General features: G+C 40.7%; 1 protein-coding gene across 1 annotated transcript in view; it reads left to right on the forward strand.

Annotated features, from left to right (window-relative positions):
* Positions 1-640: 640 nt before the first annotated feature.
* GABRB1 (gamma-aminobutyric acid type A receptor subunit beta1) overlaps positions 641-15,782 on the forward strand; it is a 232,291-nt gene continuing 217,149 nt past the window's right edge. Inside the window, 3 exon segments of the mRNA XM_045532953.1 lie at positions 641-949; positions 1,103-1,194; positions 1,526-1,593. Of these exon segments, the coding sequence (XP_045388909.1) occupies positions 870-949; positions 1,103-1,194; positions 1,526-1,593 (240 nt within the window). The 5' untranslated portion in view covers positions 641-869.

The raw sequence follows: 15,782 nt of genomic DNA on the forward strand, positions 1-15,782 counted from the left end.
TTCAGGGAGCTCTGTTCGGGGTCACTAACGCCAGCTAACATGCTGACAAGTTAAGAAAGAGGTTTTCCTTACTAGAACCTAAGAAAAAGGTTTTCTTTACTAGAAACTAGAGAAAAAGTGGGGCTTGCGGCGGATGGCCCTAGAAAAAGGACTGCCGGCCCACAGCTGCCACCTGCCTCACCTCCTTTTACCGGAGAGAGACGACAGGGGAGAGGGGAGGAAAGTGGGGGAAAAGAAAAGTTGCCCCCCACCCCGCGGCCTCCCACGGGTCTACACCAACCCGGTGTCCCGGGACTTCTCCCAAGGGCACCTCATTTTTGGAGTCCTCAGATACCTCCTGGGCTTCCTCTGTCCCTTTCCTACTCCTTGTCGCGCTCTGCACCCCCCCCCCCGCCCCCAGGAGCCCCTCTCCCCAAGTGACCAGAGAACAGCCCCGCCCCCCGACGCCCTGTCCTAGGACCTCTGTGACTGTCAACCAAAGATGCCAATCACAGGCAGCCTTGGCCAGATCGCTGAAAGCCCAATTTAAAAAAATAAAAATGAGGTTGAGGGCAGAAAGAAAATGCACGTAGCAGCCTCCGATGCACGAAGGAGGCTCCGCATGCACATGCACGCGGGATCCCCTGCAGGGAACGGCCGTTTGCCTCCGAGTGCCCACGGGACGCGGAGCACCCCAAAGAGGAACTTTAAAGGGATTGAAATCTGTTGCCTGTTCCACTAGGAATATTGTTTGCAAGGCACAAGGTGTCTTTGGTAGTGAGCACCCTCCGCGCATGCGCAGGTCCATTCGGGAATTACTGCCCAGCTGCCGACTAAGTTGCATTCCTTGAATCCTCGCCGAAAAGACAATTCTTGAATCAGAGTTAGTAATGTGGACAGGACAAAATCGAGAGAGTCTGGGGCTCCTCTCTTTCCCGGTGATGATCGCCATGGTCTGCTGTGCACACAGGTGAGCTGCTGCCGTTGAATCCCTCTCCCTGCCCTGGCGTTTCCCCCTGCCTGCCGGGTGGCGTGTCCGGGTGTCGGGGTAGGTGTGCCTGTCCCCTCTGTCTGCTCGCAGCCCGTGCTGCCCCTGAACACGGCTCCCACTTCCTCCCTTCAGCGCCAACGAGCCCAGCAACATGTCCTACGTGAAAGAGACGGTGGACAGGCTGCTCAAAGGGTACGACATTCGCCTGCGGCCGGACTTCGGAGGTAACGCTTCGTCTTTTCCCAACCTGTAACCCGTCCCTAGGTCCCTTTCTGTCAAAGATAAATGTCAAAAAAAAAAAACAAAAAACCCAGCATGCCCTGTCCGTGAGCGTGCCCTGGACACACACGCGCTCCCGGACCCGGGCCGAGCCGGCCTTCCCGGCCGACACACCCCGTGCCCGGCGGCTGCACCACCGTGTGCCCACACCTGGCCGCCCAGGCCGCCCCGCGAGGCGGGTGGGGAGAGGGAGGGAGCCCGCGCCGAACGCAGCAGGGCCGGGTGGCCCCGGCCACTCGGGAATGTGTCCTCAGTGTGGTCCCTCCTCCCCGGCAGGGCCCCCCGTGGACGTCGGAATGCGGATCGATGTGGCCAGCATAGACATGGTCTCCGAAGTGAACATGGTGAGTGGCTCCCGACGGGCCCGGGCCCGGCTTACGCAGCTGGGAAAGGGACGGGTCCGCGTGCCCTCTGCGTTTCGGTGGCGGTCACCTCGCCCCGGCCCCGGGTCCCGCTCCGCGCGCGCCCGGCCGCCCCGGGTTGCGTTTTCCGCACGCGCACACGGGCCACTGCGGTGCTCGGGAGGAAACGCGCCCCGCACTGTTTAGGGAAGGACGGGGACGGCTGCGCCGGCGGCTGGGCTGGGGCGGAGTCTGAGCCTCCCTTTAGCCGGGTTTCCCTGCTTTCAGAAGAGCAGGGCCCCCTCTACCGGCGGCCGGGCGGCCTGCAGCGGCGGCCGGGACGGGTGGTCGGGCGGTGCACAGCGTCACCCCCCGCGGCCCTGAGTCCGCGAGCCGGGACGCACCGGGGCCCTGCCACCAAGCGCGCAGTCGGGTGTCAGAGGGCCCTGCCCTCCGTCAGGTTCAGGCACACCGTGTGGCAGGAGCAACAGGCTGACAACAGTCCCCGCTTGCTAATAGGGAAAGTGCTCAAACCTGCTTCTGCAGGGGCTCCTATTGTTCCCGTGTGGGGGTTGATGAATTTGTCTTGCTGCACCTTTTAAATCTAAGTGGAAACAAAATGGGTCTAGCCATATTGCCTCGCTTTACTCTAGAAACCCTAGCATGCTTTAAAAAGCCTGATGATTTAAGGGACCGTGGAAGGGAAAGGGGGCGATAATAATAGCACAATCTATTCATTTCACAGGGGTCAAAATTCTTTTATTTCTTTTTTCCCCCCTCTTTTGAAGCTGTTGCAAAATGGATTGAAATCATAGCTGCCGCTTTCTCTGTTGGCTGTTTCCACCCACCGTGGGTAGCAGTTTTCCAGTTGTCAGAGTTTCTAACTGTTGCTTCTTGTAAGGCAGGAGGAAATGCCTGTTGCTTTTCTAGAATCTACCACCCAGGGAACAGCTAGATCTATGTGAGCAAAATTCCATTTTTATTCCACTTGGGAAAAAATATTATGGCAGCAGAAATTTAGACATCCTGAATAATTTAAAGAGTAAAACCTTTTGGGATTTTTATCACTCTATACCTATAAAGGCTATTGAATTGTCTCTCATTTCATTTCTAAGTGTGTCATTTTATTTCAATATGCTATGATTTAAGAATTTTTCTTGTTTTTAGGTTATATCAGGGAAGAAATAAATATATTTGTAGTATATTGAATAGGATTGGAATAAAAAGCATGACTATCAAATTTCTGTATTTTATAGTTATAACTGCCCTTGCCTTAAATAGCTTATTTAAAACATTATTTTAAAATGTGTCAGATTGTTGTGCTGGAAAAAAAAACTCAATTTTTAAAGCAATGCACAGTGAATGTTTTCTGACTTGACAAAGATTTTTAACAGACTGACATTATGATCTGTTTACATACATGCTAATACCACACAGCAACCAAAAACACACTATTTGCAAACATTCTGAGGAATGTAATAACATATGCACATATACAAATCGTGCCCAATCAATGCAAACGCAACAGGACAAATTAGACAAGGAATTAGTTTAACAAGTTGTTATCATGTGAATAAATGATGATAATATTTTCCTTTTCAATAATTTATTTTTGTACCTTGTGAGCATTAACATAGATAATTTATAAAATAAGAGAAGATTGAGAAAGTTCAAAAGGCAGTGGCTTGGCCGGTGGTCTACCTTGCTGTATAGAGTATCATGCATTTCAGAGTTTTTAAAAAGATATAATTCTCTTAGTTATATTGACATATACTTTTTCAGCTTTTCTTCAAACTGAATTGAATAAGGAAGTTGCTTTTAATCAAAACAACCACCACAACAAAATCTCTGTATAGTCAGTCGTTCAACAGAGTTCATACGTAAGCTTGCAAAAGGGATTGACTTTAATTGCAACACCACTGGATATTTCTTCCTCAAGATTCAATCATACGGCCTGTTTATACACTTGACTTTTAAAACATATTCACTCAACTGATAAACCTTTGAAAAATATATTCTACTAAAATACCTATTACATTTCCACAATGGTGTTAGAGACATGATGGGAAAATATAAACCACTGAAAGTTGAAACATAATAAACCTTGATTTACTTATTCTCCTTTGTTTCTCCTTTTTAATGAGAGGTACCAACAGGACTCGAAGCTTATTTTATCTTCTCTCATCTATGACAAAGCATTAAAATAAACAGATTGGAAATAATTCCAAGAAAAATGGAAATAAAGAGGAATATTTTTAGAATTGAGGGCTCTGTACAAACACTACCTGGGTACCTGCTCATAAGATAATTGTCTATAATATGCTTTGATTTTTAGATAATATAAGTAGGGTTGAAAGTCCACTGGAATTAGGACTCATTGCTTTTCATTTTAAGCATGTTTCAGTACCCTGATGGGTAGTAACTTTTGAGGTTATATAATAGGAAATTTTCATCAAAATTAACAAAAAATCAGAATGGACATTAATATAATACAACTAGCTTTTAAGAAAATGCAAGTTAAATCCATTACTAAAATATTGCTCATGTTTACATTTATATTCATTAACAGTATTACCCATTCCATGGCTGGGAAAATGAAACAATAATTGTGCATTAAAGTAATGGATCTGAAAAATAGATTCTATTTTTTTCTTTGCTTTTCTAAGTAAAATACAATTACAGATTGGTTTATATAGCATTGTCTGTTTTAAAGACTAACATCACATCAAGAGTATTTTCTGATTCATGTCCTCCAGGACATACAATATTTTTCCCAGATTAAGAAAGAAAAAGAATTTATATTCAAGATCTCTGCAGTCAAGAATCATTGGTTCTGAGCAGTGAATGCAAAAACTCTGAAGAATAATTCTGTTGCAGGAAAAATAAATACTTGAGAGCAAGACCTTTCTTTTCAGGAAAGAATATTATTGATTAAATTAGGAATGATTTTTCTTCTGGCATCACGGGACATATGGTGCATGTGATAGCAACTACATACAGTTATTTTCTAAACTGTCATCTTAAGAAACTACCATGATTTCTATTTCTTGTATGTTAAACCCTTCAAGCCTTCTCTTTTAACAATTTCTGCCAAGTCGTATCCACACACACACACAGAGGACTGACTAAAGATGAACAGGAGGCAGTTGGAGGAAACAGAGAGACAAAAACTCCCAGAAATTGTCCTTAAAGTAACCACTAACATCTGCTACTATAAGCCAGTAAAACACATGTGGTAGTAGGCCAGTTCTGTTGGAGCAGTAGCTTGGGGAACCATGATATTAACTACCTGAAGACAACTAGTTGAACTCTTGTATTTCAAATTCCAATGACTAGCTATTCCTTCTTTTTCAAGAGGTGAATCCTGATCATCAAGTGGGAGTTCCAACCACGCAGCTTTCTGTCCCTGATTTGAAGACACAATGGTCCAAGTGACCACCCCTAGAAGACTTGACATGCAGTGAGTCCTGACACAAAGCATGAACTCATTGCAAGCCATTCCCAATACGAGATGGCTACCATGCATTTGTTTCCTTCCTTCCCTCATGCATGCACCGGGGCAACAGTGAAGGTTCTTACAGGCATTACAGTTAACAACAAGGATGATGAAAACTGAAATGGGCCTACTTTATAAATAATGCTCAAAGAAAAACAAATGTAATTTACCAAATATACACTTAAATTCCACTGTTGTTGTTATTTTAATATTTGATTCTGGAGGTTTCTGGTACACACTCCAGTTATGTCTAATTTCTATCACTGTGGTTAACTCAAAACAGTAATTACTTGTTAGAATCCTGCTCTCCACAGCCATTTCTCTAAGTCAGCGCCTCCCAATCTTTAATGTGTGCCTGAATCACTCTGGGATCTTGTTAAAAATGCAAATTCCAAGTCAGAGGTGTGGGGTGGGGCCTGGCATTCTGCATTTCACCCTGGTGATGCTGATTGCTGGTGTGTAGACAGCCCTTTGAGTATCAAGGTTACAGTATATAATTCTAAGATCTAGTTTCACTAAGAAATGCGTATTTTTCTCTAAAGTTTCTCTAGGAATGGCATTATTCCAAATAATGGCATTATTTGGAAACATAATTCCAAATTAAGTTTCAAGTTAATTTCCAGCTTGTTAAACAGAGTTACCTGTTCTCTAAAGAAAAATCAGGTCAATAATTGGTGATAAGCAACAGGACAAAGGCAAGAGCCTGGAAGATGGGACTTAACCTAAACTAATAATCAATCTTCCTAACTGTATCATTGCCTACGAATCAGCCAATCTTAAATGATGGCTATGAAAATATTACCAAGCACAGCAACTCAACAATACTATCCTGTTGCTTTATGGAAACCTATGACTTTTCTTCTTCAGAAAAGAGAACGTTGCAAACAGTTTTCCCCCACTGAGGAGCTAGCAATAGCTTTGTAAAATAGCCTAAACACGCTCTTGCTGCTGTCAGTAAATTCTCTGAGGTTATAATAGAATTTCCTTTGCAAACAGAGCAAATAGGTCAGTGCCATTTAAAGGCAGGAACAGATATCAGCAGTTGAATAAAGATATAAATACGTTTTTCTCTTACATGAGTAATCACCCAGGTCTTTCTTTTAGGTGCTGGGTTACAATATTATACCATCTGGAGAGACTGAGAAAGGAAAATCTTCCCTTTGCTTGTCTGGAGATAACAGAAAGATATTTTTATACACTAAGCCACATTAAAGCAAGCCTCTCTAGATTTTAAAAAGTTTGAGTTTACATTTGAAAGCCTGTGATCTTAGGATTACAGGACCAGACTGGGTATTAAAGTGTGTAATACAATGAAAATAGATAGCAACATTTATTGAACATTTTCCACGTGTGGAGTATGGTTATCGAGTGCTTTAACATTAATAGCTTATTTCATCCTTAAGGCTGTGCACTTCTTTTCCCCCATTACAGATTGAAGGACTGAGACTGAGAGAGGAAGAGACTGAGGTTGAGAGGTTAAACAACTTACTCAGAAACTACAGAGTTGGCCAATGGCAGAGCCAAGATTTGAAACCAGGCAGCCTCTTTCCAGGGTCTGGCTCTTAACTGCCAGACTAGTAAAAAAATAAAATATTCTCAGTATTTAGATTTTGAATCTTGAGTAGTTTGACTTCTCTAGGCCTCAGGTTTCTCCTCTGTAAAATGAAGGTAAATTACATGGTTGCTAAACCCCTTTCCATTTCAAATACTCTATAATAAAAACTTAAATTTTTAAAGATTTTAGACTCTGTAAAAATGAAAAAAAAATCTTTCTCTCCATGTTATTCCCTGTTTAGGTTGTGTCTTATTCTATCTTATTCTCCTGGTAGGTGAGTCAATCAACAAACATTTATTAAGCTCCCACTGAGTATAAACTATGGTAATCTCCTGGGAACATTGAAGTAACGATTGTGTGCAATCTGGGGCCTCTTGAGTCATTGTTTTAATTACTCATAGCATTATCATCTAACTTTTTCTTCCTTAAATACATTCATGAAGACAGCATCCAAGACCATTGGATCAATAGTCTTCAAAATGAGACTTGTTTGATGCCTGGTGTATATTATATTGAACACTGAAGCCAAGACCAGATTGGAAGTATTTCTATCTGGTTCTGTCCATTGTATTCACACAGGGAACATTGTTCCTCTAGCACCAAACTAATATATTTTTCAACACTTGATGTGAAACAGAAAGAAACTGTTATTTTTCAAGATCTGAGCATCCCAAAGGATCTGCCCAACTTGCCTAAACCCCATCCATGAACATGGCTGAGAAGTGAGGGGTAAAGCCAGGGTGCTTGTCTTAACTGAGTATCATTAAATATCAATTCTCTAAGCTTTTGATGCTTTTTGTCTTGGCAGATTCCCAATCACTGGGTAACACCCTCAAAACACGCACACACAAATGCAATCTTGCATTATCAAGGAAGGTAAAAATTTCAAAAGAAAAATGATTGGTTTAAATGTTTTCAATTAACTTAGGCTTCAGTAAGGGGCTTAAATGATATAATCATACTTGAAATGATATAAGGATGAATTGGTATATATTTATAGTTGGCTAAATGTTAGTACATAGTTTCCCCATATATCGTGAGATCGCTGAATCCTGTTTTCCAGAATACTCCTCTTTTCAGCAGATCGTGCATTGCATACAGTTCCTTGACTTCTATCTATTGGAAGGGAAGGAATCTAATAGCATTTGGCAATCTATTACTTAGCACTTGGCAGCTGTGCTTAAGAAGGGGTTTACAACCGACTCATATCTGTGGTGAAAACTTACAAAAAGGAATGGCCACGTGACAAAAGTGAAAGATGTATTTTTTTGTCTTTAGGGAGCCCACTTACCCCTTTTTAAAAATACTCATAGTCCTCATTGCCACTTCTCCACTGAATAAACAAATGTATCTTCCCCTGTCTCTCACGCTTCCAGTAAAACCTGTTAGTCATACCGTGAATTTAAGATTAAAGAGCAATTTTCCAAGAGCATCCATTCAACTACTCTAGCAAATAAAACAGAGGTGGGCACTGTCCTTGTGGAGTTTATAGTATTTTTTAGAAAAAAAAATGATGTAAAGCCTCTAATCTTGGAGTGGATATTTTTCTTTCCGGAAGATTTTGAAATATCTGTAGCCTTTGTCTATGTGGTAGGTGCTATGATAGAGACACATATGTATAGGATCATATGGGAGCGCAGAGGAGGAGTTTCTAGGGCATGATGAAGGGCTAATGCCTGAAATAAGTCTTAAAGAGGAACAGTAGTTAGCCACTGTGTGTAGAATAAAAATCAGAAGAACTTTCCAAGCAAGAGGAAAGGCATACGCATAGGCAGGTGGGCCTTAAAAACAGCACGGAGTGTTCTGGGCAATACAGGTAATTTCTATTACGGGTACTTAAAGGGCACAGGGAGGATTGTCAAGAGATCAGACTGAGTGCTGACAGCAACGTGTATGACAGTGTTATTGAATGTTTCCGCTGTGTAGAAAGAAGTCTCTCTATAAACAGATATTTGTTTGTACAGGCGCTGATGATTTTTGGAAGAATACTCAAGAAATGAGTAACAGTTAATATATCTTAGAAGTAAAACAAAGACTAGGAATGTGCTCTAGAGGGATACTTACTATTCTTTATATGTCCCCTTTGAGTTTTTGGTTTAAAAAAGTCTTATAAATGTGCTCTGTACTCTCATTTTAAAAATAGAATTCATACACACGCACACATCCACACAGACAGAGAAACGGTGCTGGGATGTGTGTGCTAAGGAAGCGGATCCTAATCTAGAGATGCAGGAAACCTGACAAATGGTTGAACAGACACTGTGTTTCACATTGCAGATTCTTGCAGCCATGTGGAGGGTGGAGTAGAGAAAGCCAAACTGGGGGCAGTGTGAAGAAGCTATTTCAAAGTCCAGATGAGAGATGATAAATGCCTAATGTAGTGCAGTGGCCGTAGGAACGGAAAGTAAGGAAAATGATATTCAAACAGAGGTCAATCAGCGGGATTTAGTGACTGGCTGGACGATGGGGGCTAGAGAGGACATGAGTCCTGAATGCCTTCTGAGGTCCCTCATTGAATGATCAGCGTATGTGGCACCAGGTGCACAGGGAGGGAGCTGAGGGAGGGGACATCCCCTCTTTCACTGCTAAGGTGGACATATTTTCAGAAAGAAAAAAGATTACAGTGTGTTGTTATAAGCTACTTGTGGAAGCATTTAGGTAGACTATTGGAGATTGGAATCAATGGTCTAGCTCCTTGGTGCACCTTCTAATTCTGCTCACAAATAAGGCACGTTCTATAGAGATAAATCCTGGGGCCCACGGAGGTGGTGGCTGAAATGGGTTGGTTAGAGATAGGGAGAAAGGGTGCTGGACAAATAAGAGAATGGAAGAAAGTCAACTTTAATTATCCCTAGTCATATGCCTATTTGTCTAGGAGGACCTAGACCCTAATAAGATACAATACACGTTGCAAATTCCTCCAGAGCAGTGATCTTTGTATTCTGTTTTAGTTGCCTTTATAAAACCTATAGGTAAGAAAAAAAGATGTGTGGGAAACTCACTGACACAGCATCTGCTCTCTTCTCTACTGTATCCTTAAAGTGATTCCGAGTCCTTCTGGAACATTGTGTTTCCATGGGCAATTGCATGAAGCAGTGTGATTCTTGCAGAGAGTGTATCTGGTGCTGAGATGAGACCGAGTGTAACAGACAGAGCAAGCGAGGCTGACAGCATGCCCCGAGAAACCAAGCTCACCTGCCAGGAAATTAGAAAGTGACTCCCAGGAGCTTTGCGAAACGTTAAAAGGCCTGTTGGATATGATTTTAAACAAGAATTCAACAGAGCCCCGTACCCTACGAAATGGTCTTCTGGAAAGAGGAAATCTATTTAAGCAAAGTCTTATTCACGGATTGTATTGTTTAGTTTTAGAGAAAGAAGACAGAGAAGCAGCTAGAGAAATATTAACAGATTCAAATAGAAGAGGGCTCTTAGGTAGCTGCTAGCAATCAGCTGTTCCTTCCCTGTGTCTACCAGAAAGGAGCATGGGTGAAGCCTCTTCAGATACAACAGGAAAAATTAGAGGTTAGATGCCTTGTTCTTGTTGCTGAATGGATTAATCAGGGAAGTTGCTAGAAGTGAATCCACTTGAATGAGGGAATTTATTTGAGATCCTTCCTGAAAGCAGAGGAATAGATTTGCTGAAAGCTCAGGATCTCTGCCTACTCTAACCCTCCATGACTCATGGAAAGATCTTTTTCTTATGATTTATTATTTTCAAGGGAAGGATACCACAGTTCTCTAACCAAGAGAAATAGCTTTCTGGTTTCCATGGAGACAGTTCGATGACGTTCATTTGAAATGCTACCTGTACCTAGAACATTTTCTCATGTCAGCAGCCATGGTTTCTCCCTCCTGCCACCTGCAAACCCTACCTACTACTCCAAAACCCACAGGAAATCGTATTTCTTCTATGGAGTCTTTTCTGCAGCTGTGGCAGAGAGAATCCCTCTGGAGGAAGAATGTATGGGGCATATAAGCAAATCAAGACTCCTAAGAGACAAAAGACCCAATATAGGTTTTCCTTCACCTTACCTTCCCCCTCAACTATGTAAGCAGGAAGTTCAGGATTATATTCTTTATATTTTGTACATAGCTCCTAGCATATTTTAGGAACTTAATGATAGCATTTATTAGGATTATAAAAGAATTTTTCAAGTCGAAAAATCATTGGTAATTATAACATTTACATATTTAACTTCAGAAATTAATAGTTTCCCTCTCAGGTCTACCCTGTACCTTCATCTGTAATTTTCCTTTATGTTGACCATGGATCATGAGCTGTTTCCATAGAAACAGCTTCATCATATGGTATAGCCAGTTTCACAGACACAGAATCACTTCATGGCAAATATCAATGCATATATACATATATATATATATATGACTTTTCATCTGCTTTAAAAAATAAGTGCTGCTTTCTATTTTTCAAATGTCATCTTACTGGCACCTGGACTATCAATATTTCTAGACACATGTAAGAAATTGTTAAAGAATAACTTGTTGATGACTACAGAGTGAATGGCATTTTTAAATGCCAGTTTTAAAGAAAAATCAAACAGAAAATGTAGCATATGGAAAGTGGCTCCTCAGCCAATCTGTAGAGGTTTTTAAATAAGAAAATTTAGATTTTAAAAGCTAACCCAGGACTTTACAGGATATGAAAATAGAAGGTCAAATATATCTTTAATCCAGAAACATATACACATATAATATATATGTATATCTATCTATATCCATCTATCCTATCTGGTCACCTTTTCTGTAATTATATCCTTGCTGCTACATGGTACGTTTGCTTTAAAATGTAAACTTTTGTCTGAAACCTCCACATCCACACAGTAATTTACTGTAACCAGTAAATGTGGTAAATTAACTACCACATTAAATGGTGATGAAAGATTCTTCCCACTGACATCACTACCTCTCCATCCTTCTTCTCCCCTCCCAAAATTTGGGAGAACAAAAATCCCAAACCAACAACTGAGCTGGGGCTGATGACAAAAAGAAGATTCACTGTGAAGGTTAATGTTGGCCAGTTTAGAACCTCTGGCTTCATGTGGCAAGCACTGATTTTTGGAAGTGGTGCTGTTGGGAATGAGAGGAGGGCAAGATGAAAAATCTGGAGAGTAGAATGTATTCACAAAACTGAAAAAGCAGACTCAGTCCTTGGTGAGTTCCTGGTGCGTGTCTGCTTTGCCTACGTAAACACCACTTTGGGAAACACCCCACAAGCTGTGTTGTCATGAAGTTTGAAAGGAATTTCATAACCTGGTTTTCTGAAATTGTGGAAAGAAGTGACTTTCAGGATATTACAGGATGGCATCTGTTCTATTGTGTTCAAAATCGCTGTCATCAGACATAAATTTAACTTGATGAATTATGTATTTGCATAGTCACCATCCTGCTTCTCTACATCTTAAAGGATCTATATAGTACCTTTGGTTCTGCAAAATGGACAGAGATGTGATGCAAAATTCAAACAAAGCAATTGCCTTTATTCTTTTCCAATATGCTTCTTCTATTCAGTTTCACATGAGTGGAGCTTAGTTTTGAAGTCAAGATAGGGGACTCTGTTGGTACAGTAGGTAGGGAGCACCTACAGAAGGTGATTTGAGGCTAACAGAGAAGCCACCAGCTTGAAATCTCAGCATTAGGACTTGATATCTTCAGCTTCAATTCCTGCAGAAATGCAATAACCCTGGGAGAAGCAAACATAACGTTGTTTTTCAACTCCTGTATGGATGCCAGAGCATGAATGAATGGGTGAATGAGAGAACAGGTTTGGTTAAGGGACAGAGCTTAGAAAAGAGTATGAGGAGAGAGGAGAATCTAGAGTTATTTCATAAGTTTTCCCAGAATCAGCAGTTTCCTGAGTTTTGGAGCTGATATGAACCAGCTATAAAAAGTGGCTAAGGTGTGCTGAGACAGCATTTGTGTTGCCTACGCTGATCTGCAGTTGAAAAGCATTTCGCTTGATCTGACAGTGATGGCCAGTATTTTGTAGCCCAGATGTGAAATCAACAAATTAAACTCTGTTCTCTGGCAGTGTGAGACCCATGCTGACAATAGTATTTTCTAGTTTTAATATTTAATTAACCTCATACTTAAAATCAATGTCCAGGGGGCAGTACACAACAGCAATCTTTTAAGTCCAGGCACTGTACATCTGGAGTGTATAATTTCGGTTTTCCCTCTGAAATACCTTTCCCTTGAATGTGTTTCTGTCAAGTTATATTTGAACAACTTTAAATCAATTAAAAATGTCAGGAAGATGTTGTATCCTAATCTGCACTCTCAAGTATAAATCTTGTGACTTATTTAACCTGTTTGATTCTCAGTTTCATGCAAAATGGAAATAATAATTTCTGCTCTATTTCAGGGAGCCACGAGTGTCAAGAGATGATATATCATATGTAAATATATGCTCAGGTATAAGTGACACATAAACTGTAAAATACTATAAATGCTAAGTGCTATTTTTATTATTTTACTATTATCTCCCAAAATTGTAATAATTTTTTTCTTCTTTAATGCCAGGACATTAGGGGTTACATTAATTCTCATTATGCATAATCAAATATGATAAATATACAGTAGTATTTTTGTTTGATACTGGGATTTTCATTATGCAAGTGAAATTCACATAACTTCTAGTTGTGAGATTTCTCTGTAAGAACTGACAGAAAAAATGGAGAGAATTTCCCCCATCTTCCCTCCTGCTAATTTTCTCTTGGTTCTGATTCTGAGAAAGAGCTGGACTGCGTTACCTCTCTAACAAAGTTTCAATCTGTATATGGTCCTTCTATAGCTCTCTAAATTTCATATTGTGCGTTACTCATGTGTGGAGGCAATGGGATATGTGTTTTTTCCATGGACTTACCCTAGAATTAGAGCTTTGGGGTTGACTTTTAGTTTTTAATTACAACCTCTCCACTTATAGGATCTGTTACATTGGCATTAACTAACTCTAGAGTGATTATGTAATTTATTGTTCAAACATACACTCTTGAGAATGAAAGAGGGCACTGTTAATAATTACCTATGGACAACAAGTGTAAACCAACACTGACCTAGGAAAGCCAGGATTTGTGATTACCCCATGCCACTCAGAGCCTGAATTTCTCTTTAAAATGAGGACAAATGATACTTTCTTCTTAGGTTATTGAAGGCTAAATGAGATAATGAGTGCAAATCTTTTAGCATAATGCCCTGACTCTATGTAGGTATTCTACTTGGGGAAAAAACTGGTTATTTTTAAACATAGTATTCTTTTTTATTCCTTTTTTATTAATTATAATATTTACATATTTATGGGGTACATGTGTTTGTTACATGCATAGAATATGTAATGACCAAGTCAGTATATTTGGGGCATCCATCACCTTGAATATTTATCATTACATCCATCACCTTGATATATAGCATTTCTATGTTGGCATCATTTCAAGTCCTCTCTTATAGTTACTCTGAAATATATAAAATATTCTTGCTGAGTATAGTCACCTATTCTGCTATCAAGCATCAGAACTTGTTTCTTCTAACTGTATGTTTGTACCCATTAACCAATTTCCCTTTGTTCCCCCACAACACCAACCCACCCTACTAAGTCTCTAGCATCTACCATTCTACTCTCTCTGTCCCACATATGAATGATAACGTGATATTTGTCTTTCTGTGCCTGGCTTATTTCACTTGACATAATGACTTCCAGTTCAATCCATGTTGCTGCAAATGACATGATTTTGTTCTTTTTTATGGCCATATAGTATTCCACTGTGTATATATACCATATTTTCATTATTCATTTGTCCACTGATGGACACTTAAGTTGATTTCATATCTTTACCATTATGAATAAACATGTGCTGCAGTAAACATGTGAGTACTGGTAACCCTTTGATATACTGATTTCTTTTCCTTTGGATAAATACCCAGTAGTGGGATTGTTGGATCATATGGAAGTTTTATTTTTGGTTTTCTGAGAGCTCCCACTACTGTTTATCACAATGGTTGCATTAATTTACATTATTATGTCCAGTGTCCCTAGCCAGCCATCTTAAGCCAATCTCTAAGAAGAGTATTCTTCATCAGCAGCAGCAGCAGTCTGTTTGGGCTGATATAACAGAATATCATGGACTAGATGGCTTATAAACAACAGAAATATTGCTCACAGTTCTGGAGGATGCAAAGTCCAATATCAAGGCACTGGCAGATTTGGTGTCTGGCGAGGCCCTGCTTCCTGGTTCAAAGACGGCCTTCTACTATGTCCTCACATGGTGGAAGAGGCAAGGCAGCTCTCTGGGGCTTCTTTTATAAGGGTATAAATCCCACTCACGAGGGCTCTGCCCCCATGACCTAATCACCTCCCATAGATCCCACCTCCAAATATTATCACGTTGGGTTTTAGGTTTTATCATATGACTTTTGAGGGGACACACATATTTAGCCAATAGCAGCAGTCTCCAACCTTTTTGGCACCAGGGACTGGTTTCATGGAAGACAATTTTTCCACGGACAGTGGGGGAGATGGTTTCAGGATGATTCAAACATATTACATTTATTGTGCAGTCAAACTTCTCTGCTAATGAAAATCTGTATTTGCAGCTGCTCCCCAGCGCTAGCATCACCACCTCAGCTCCATCTCAGATCAACAGGCATTAGATTCTCGTAAGGAGCCGCAACCTAGATCCCTCGCATGCAGTTTGCAGTAGGGTTCGTGCTCCTGTGAGAATCTAATGCTGCTGATATGAAAAGAGGTGGAGCTTATGTGGTGATGTGAGAGATGGGGAGTGGCTGTAAACACAGGGGAGTTTTGCTTGTGCACCCACCGCTCACCTCCTGCTGTGTGGCCAGTTCCCAACAGGCCACAGACTAGTACCAGTCCACAGCCCAGGGGGGTTGGGGACCGCAGGTCTATAACAATCATCATCATCATCATCATCATCCTATTTATTGAGCACCTACAATGTACTAGGCACTGTTATGAGTGCTTTATATATAAATATCAGCAATAAAATTAGTTAAAGTAGATGATATAAAATAAGAAGAGTTTTTACACTAAAGTTTATACATAATCAAATAAAAATATGATCTATCAGTTTATCTCTGCTTACTGAGAGCATTGTAAAAGCAAAGAAACTT

Source organism: Lemur catta, chromosome 19, assembly GCF_020740605.2.
Source record: "Lemur catta isolate mLemCat1 chromosome 19, mLemCat1.pri, whole genome shotgun sequence".
In the NCBI taxonomy this organism is placed as follows: domain Eukaryota; kingdom Metazoa; phylum Chordata; class Mammalia; order Primates; family Lemuridae; genus Lemur; species Lemur catta.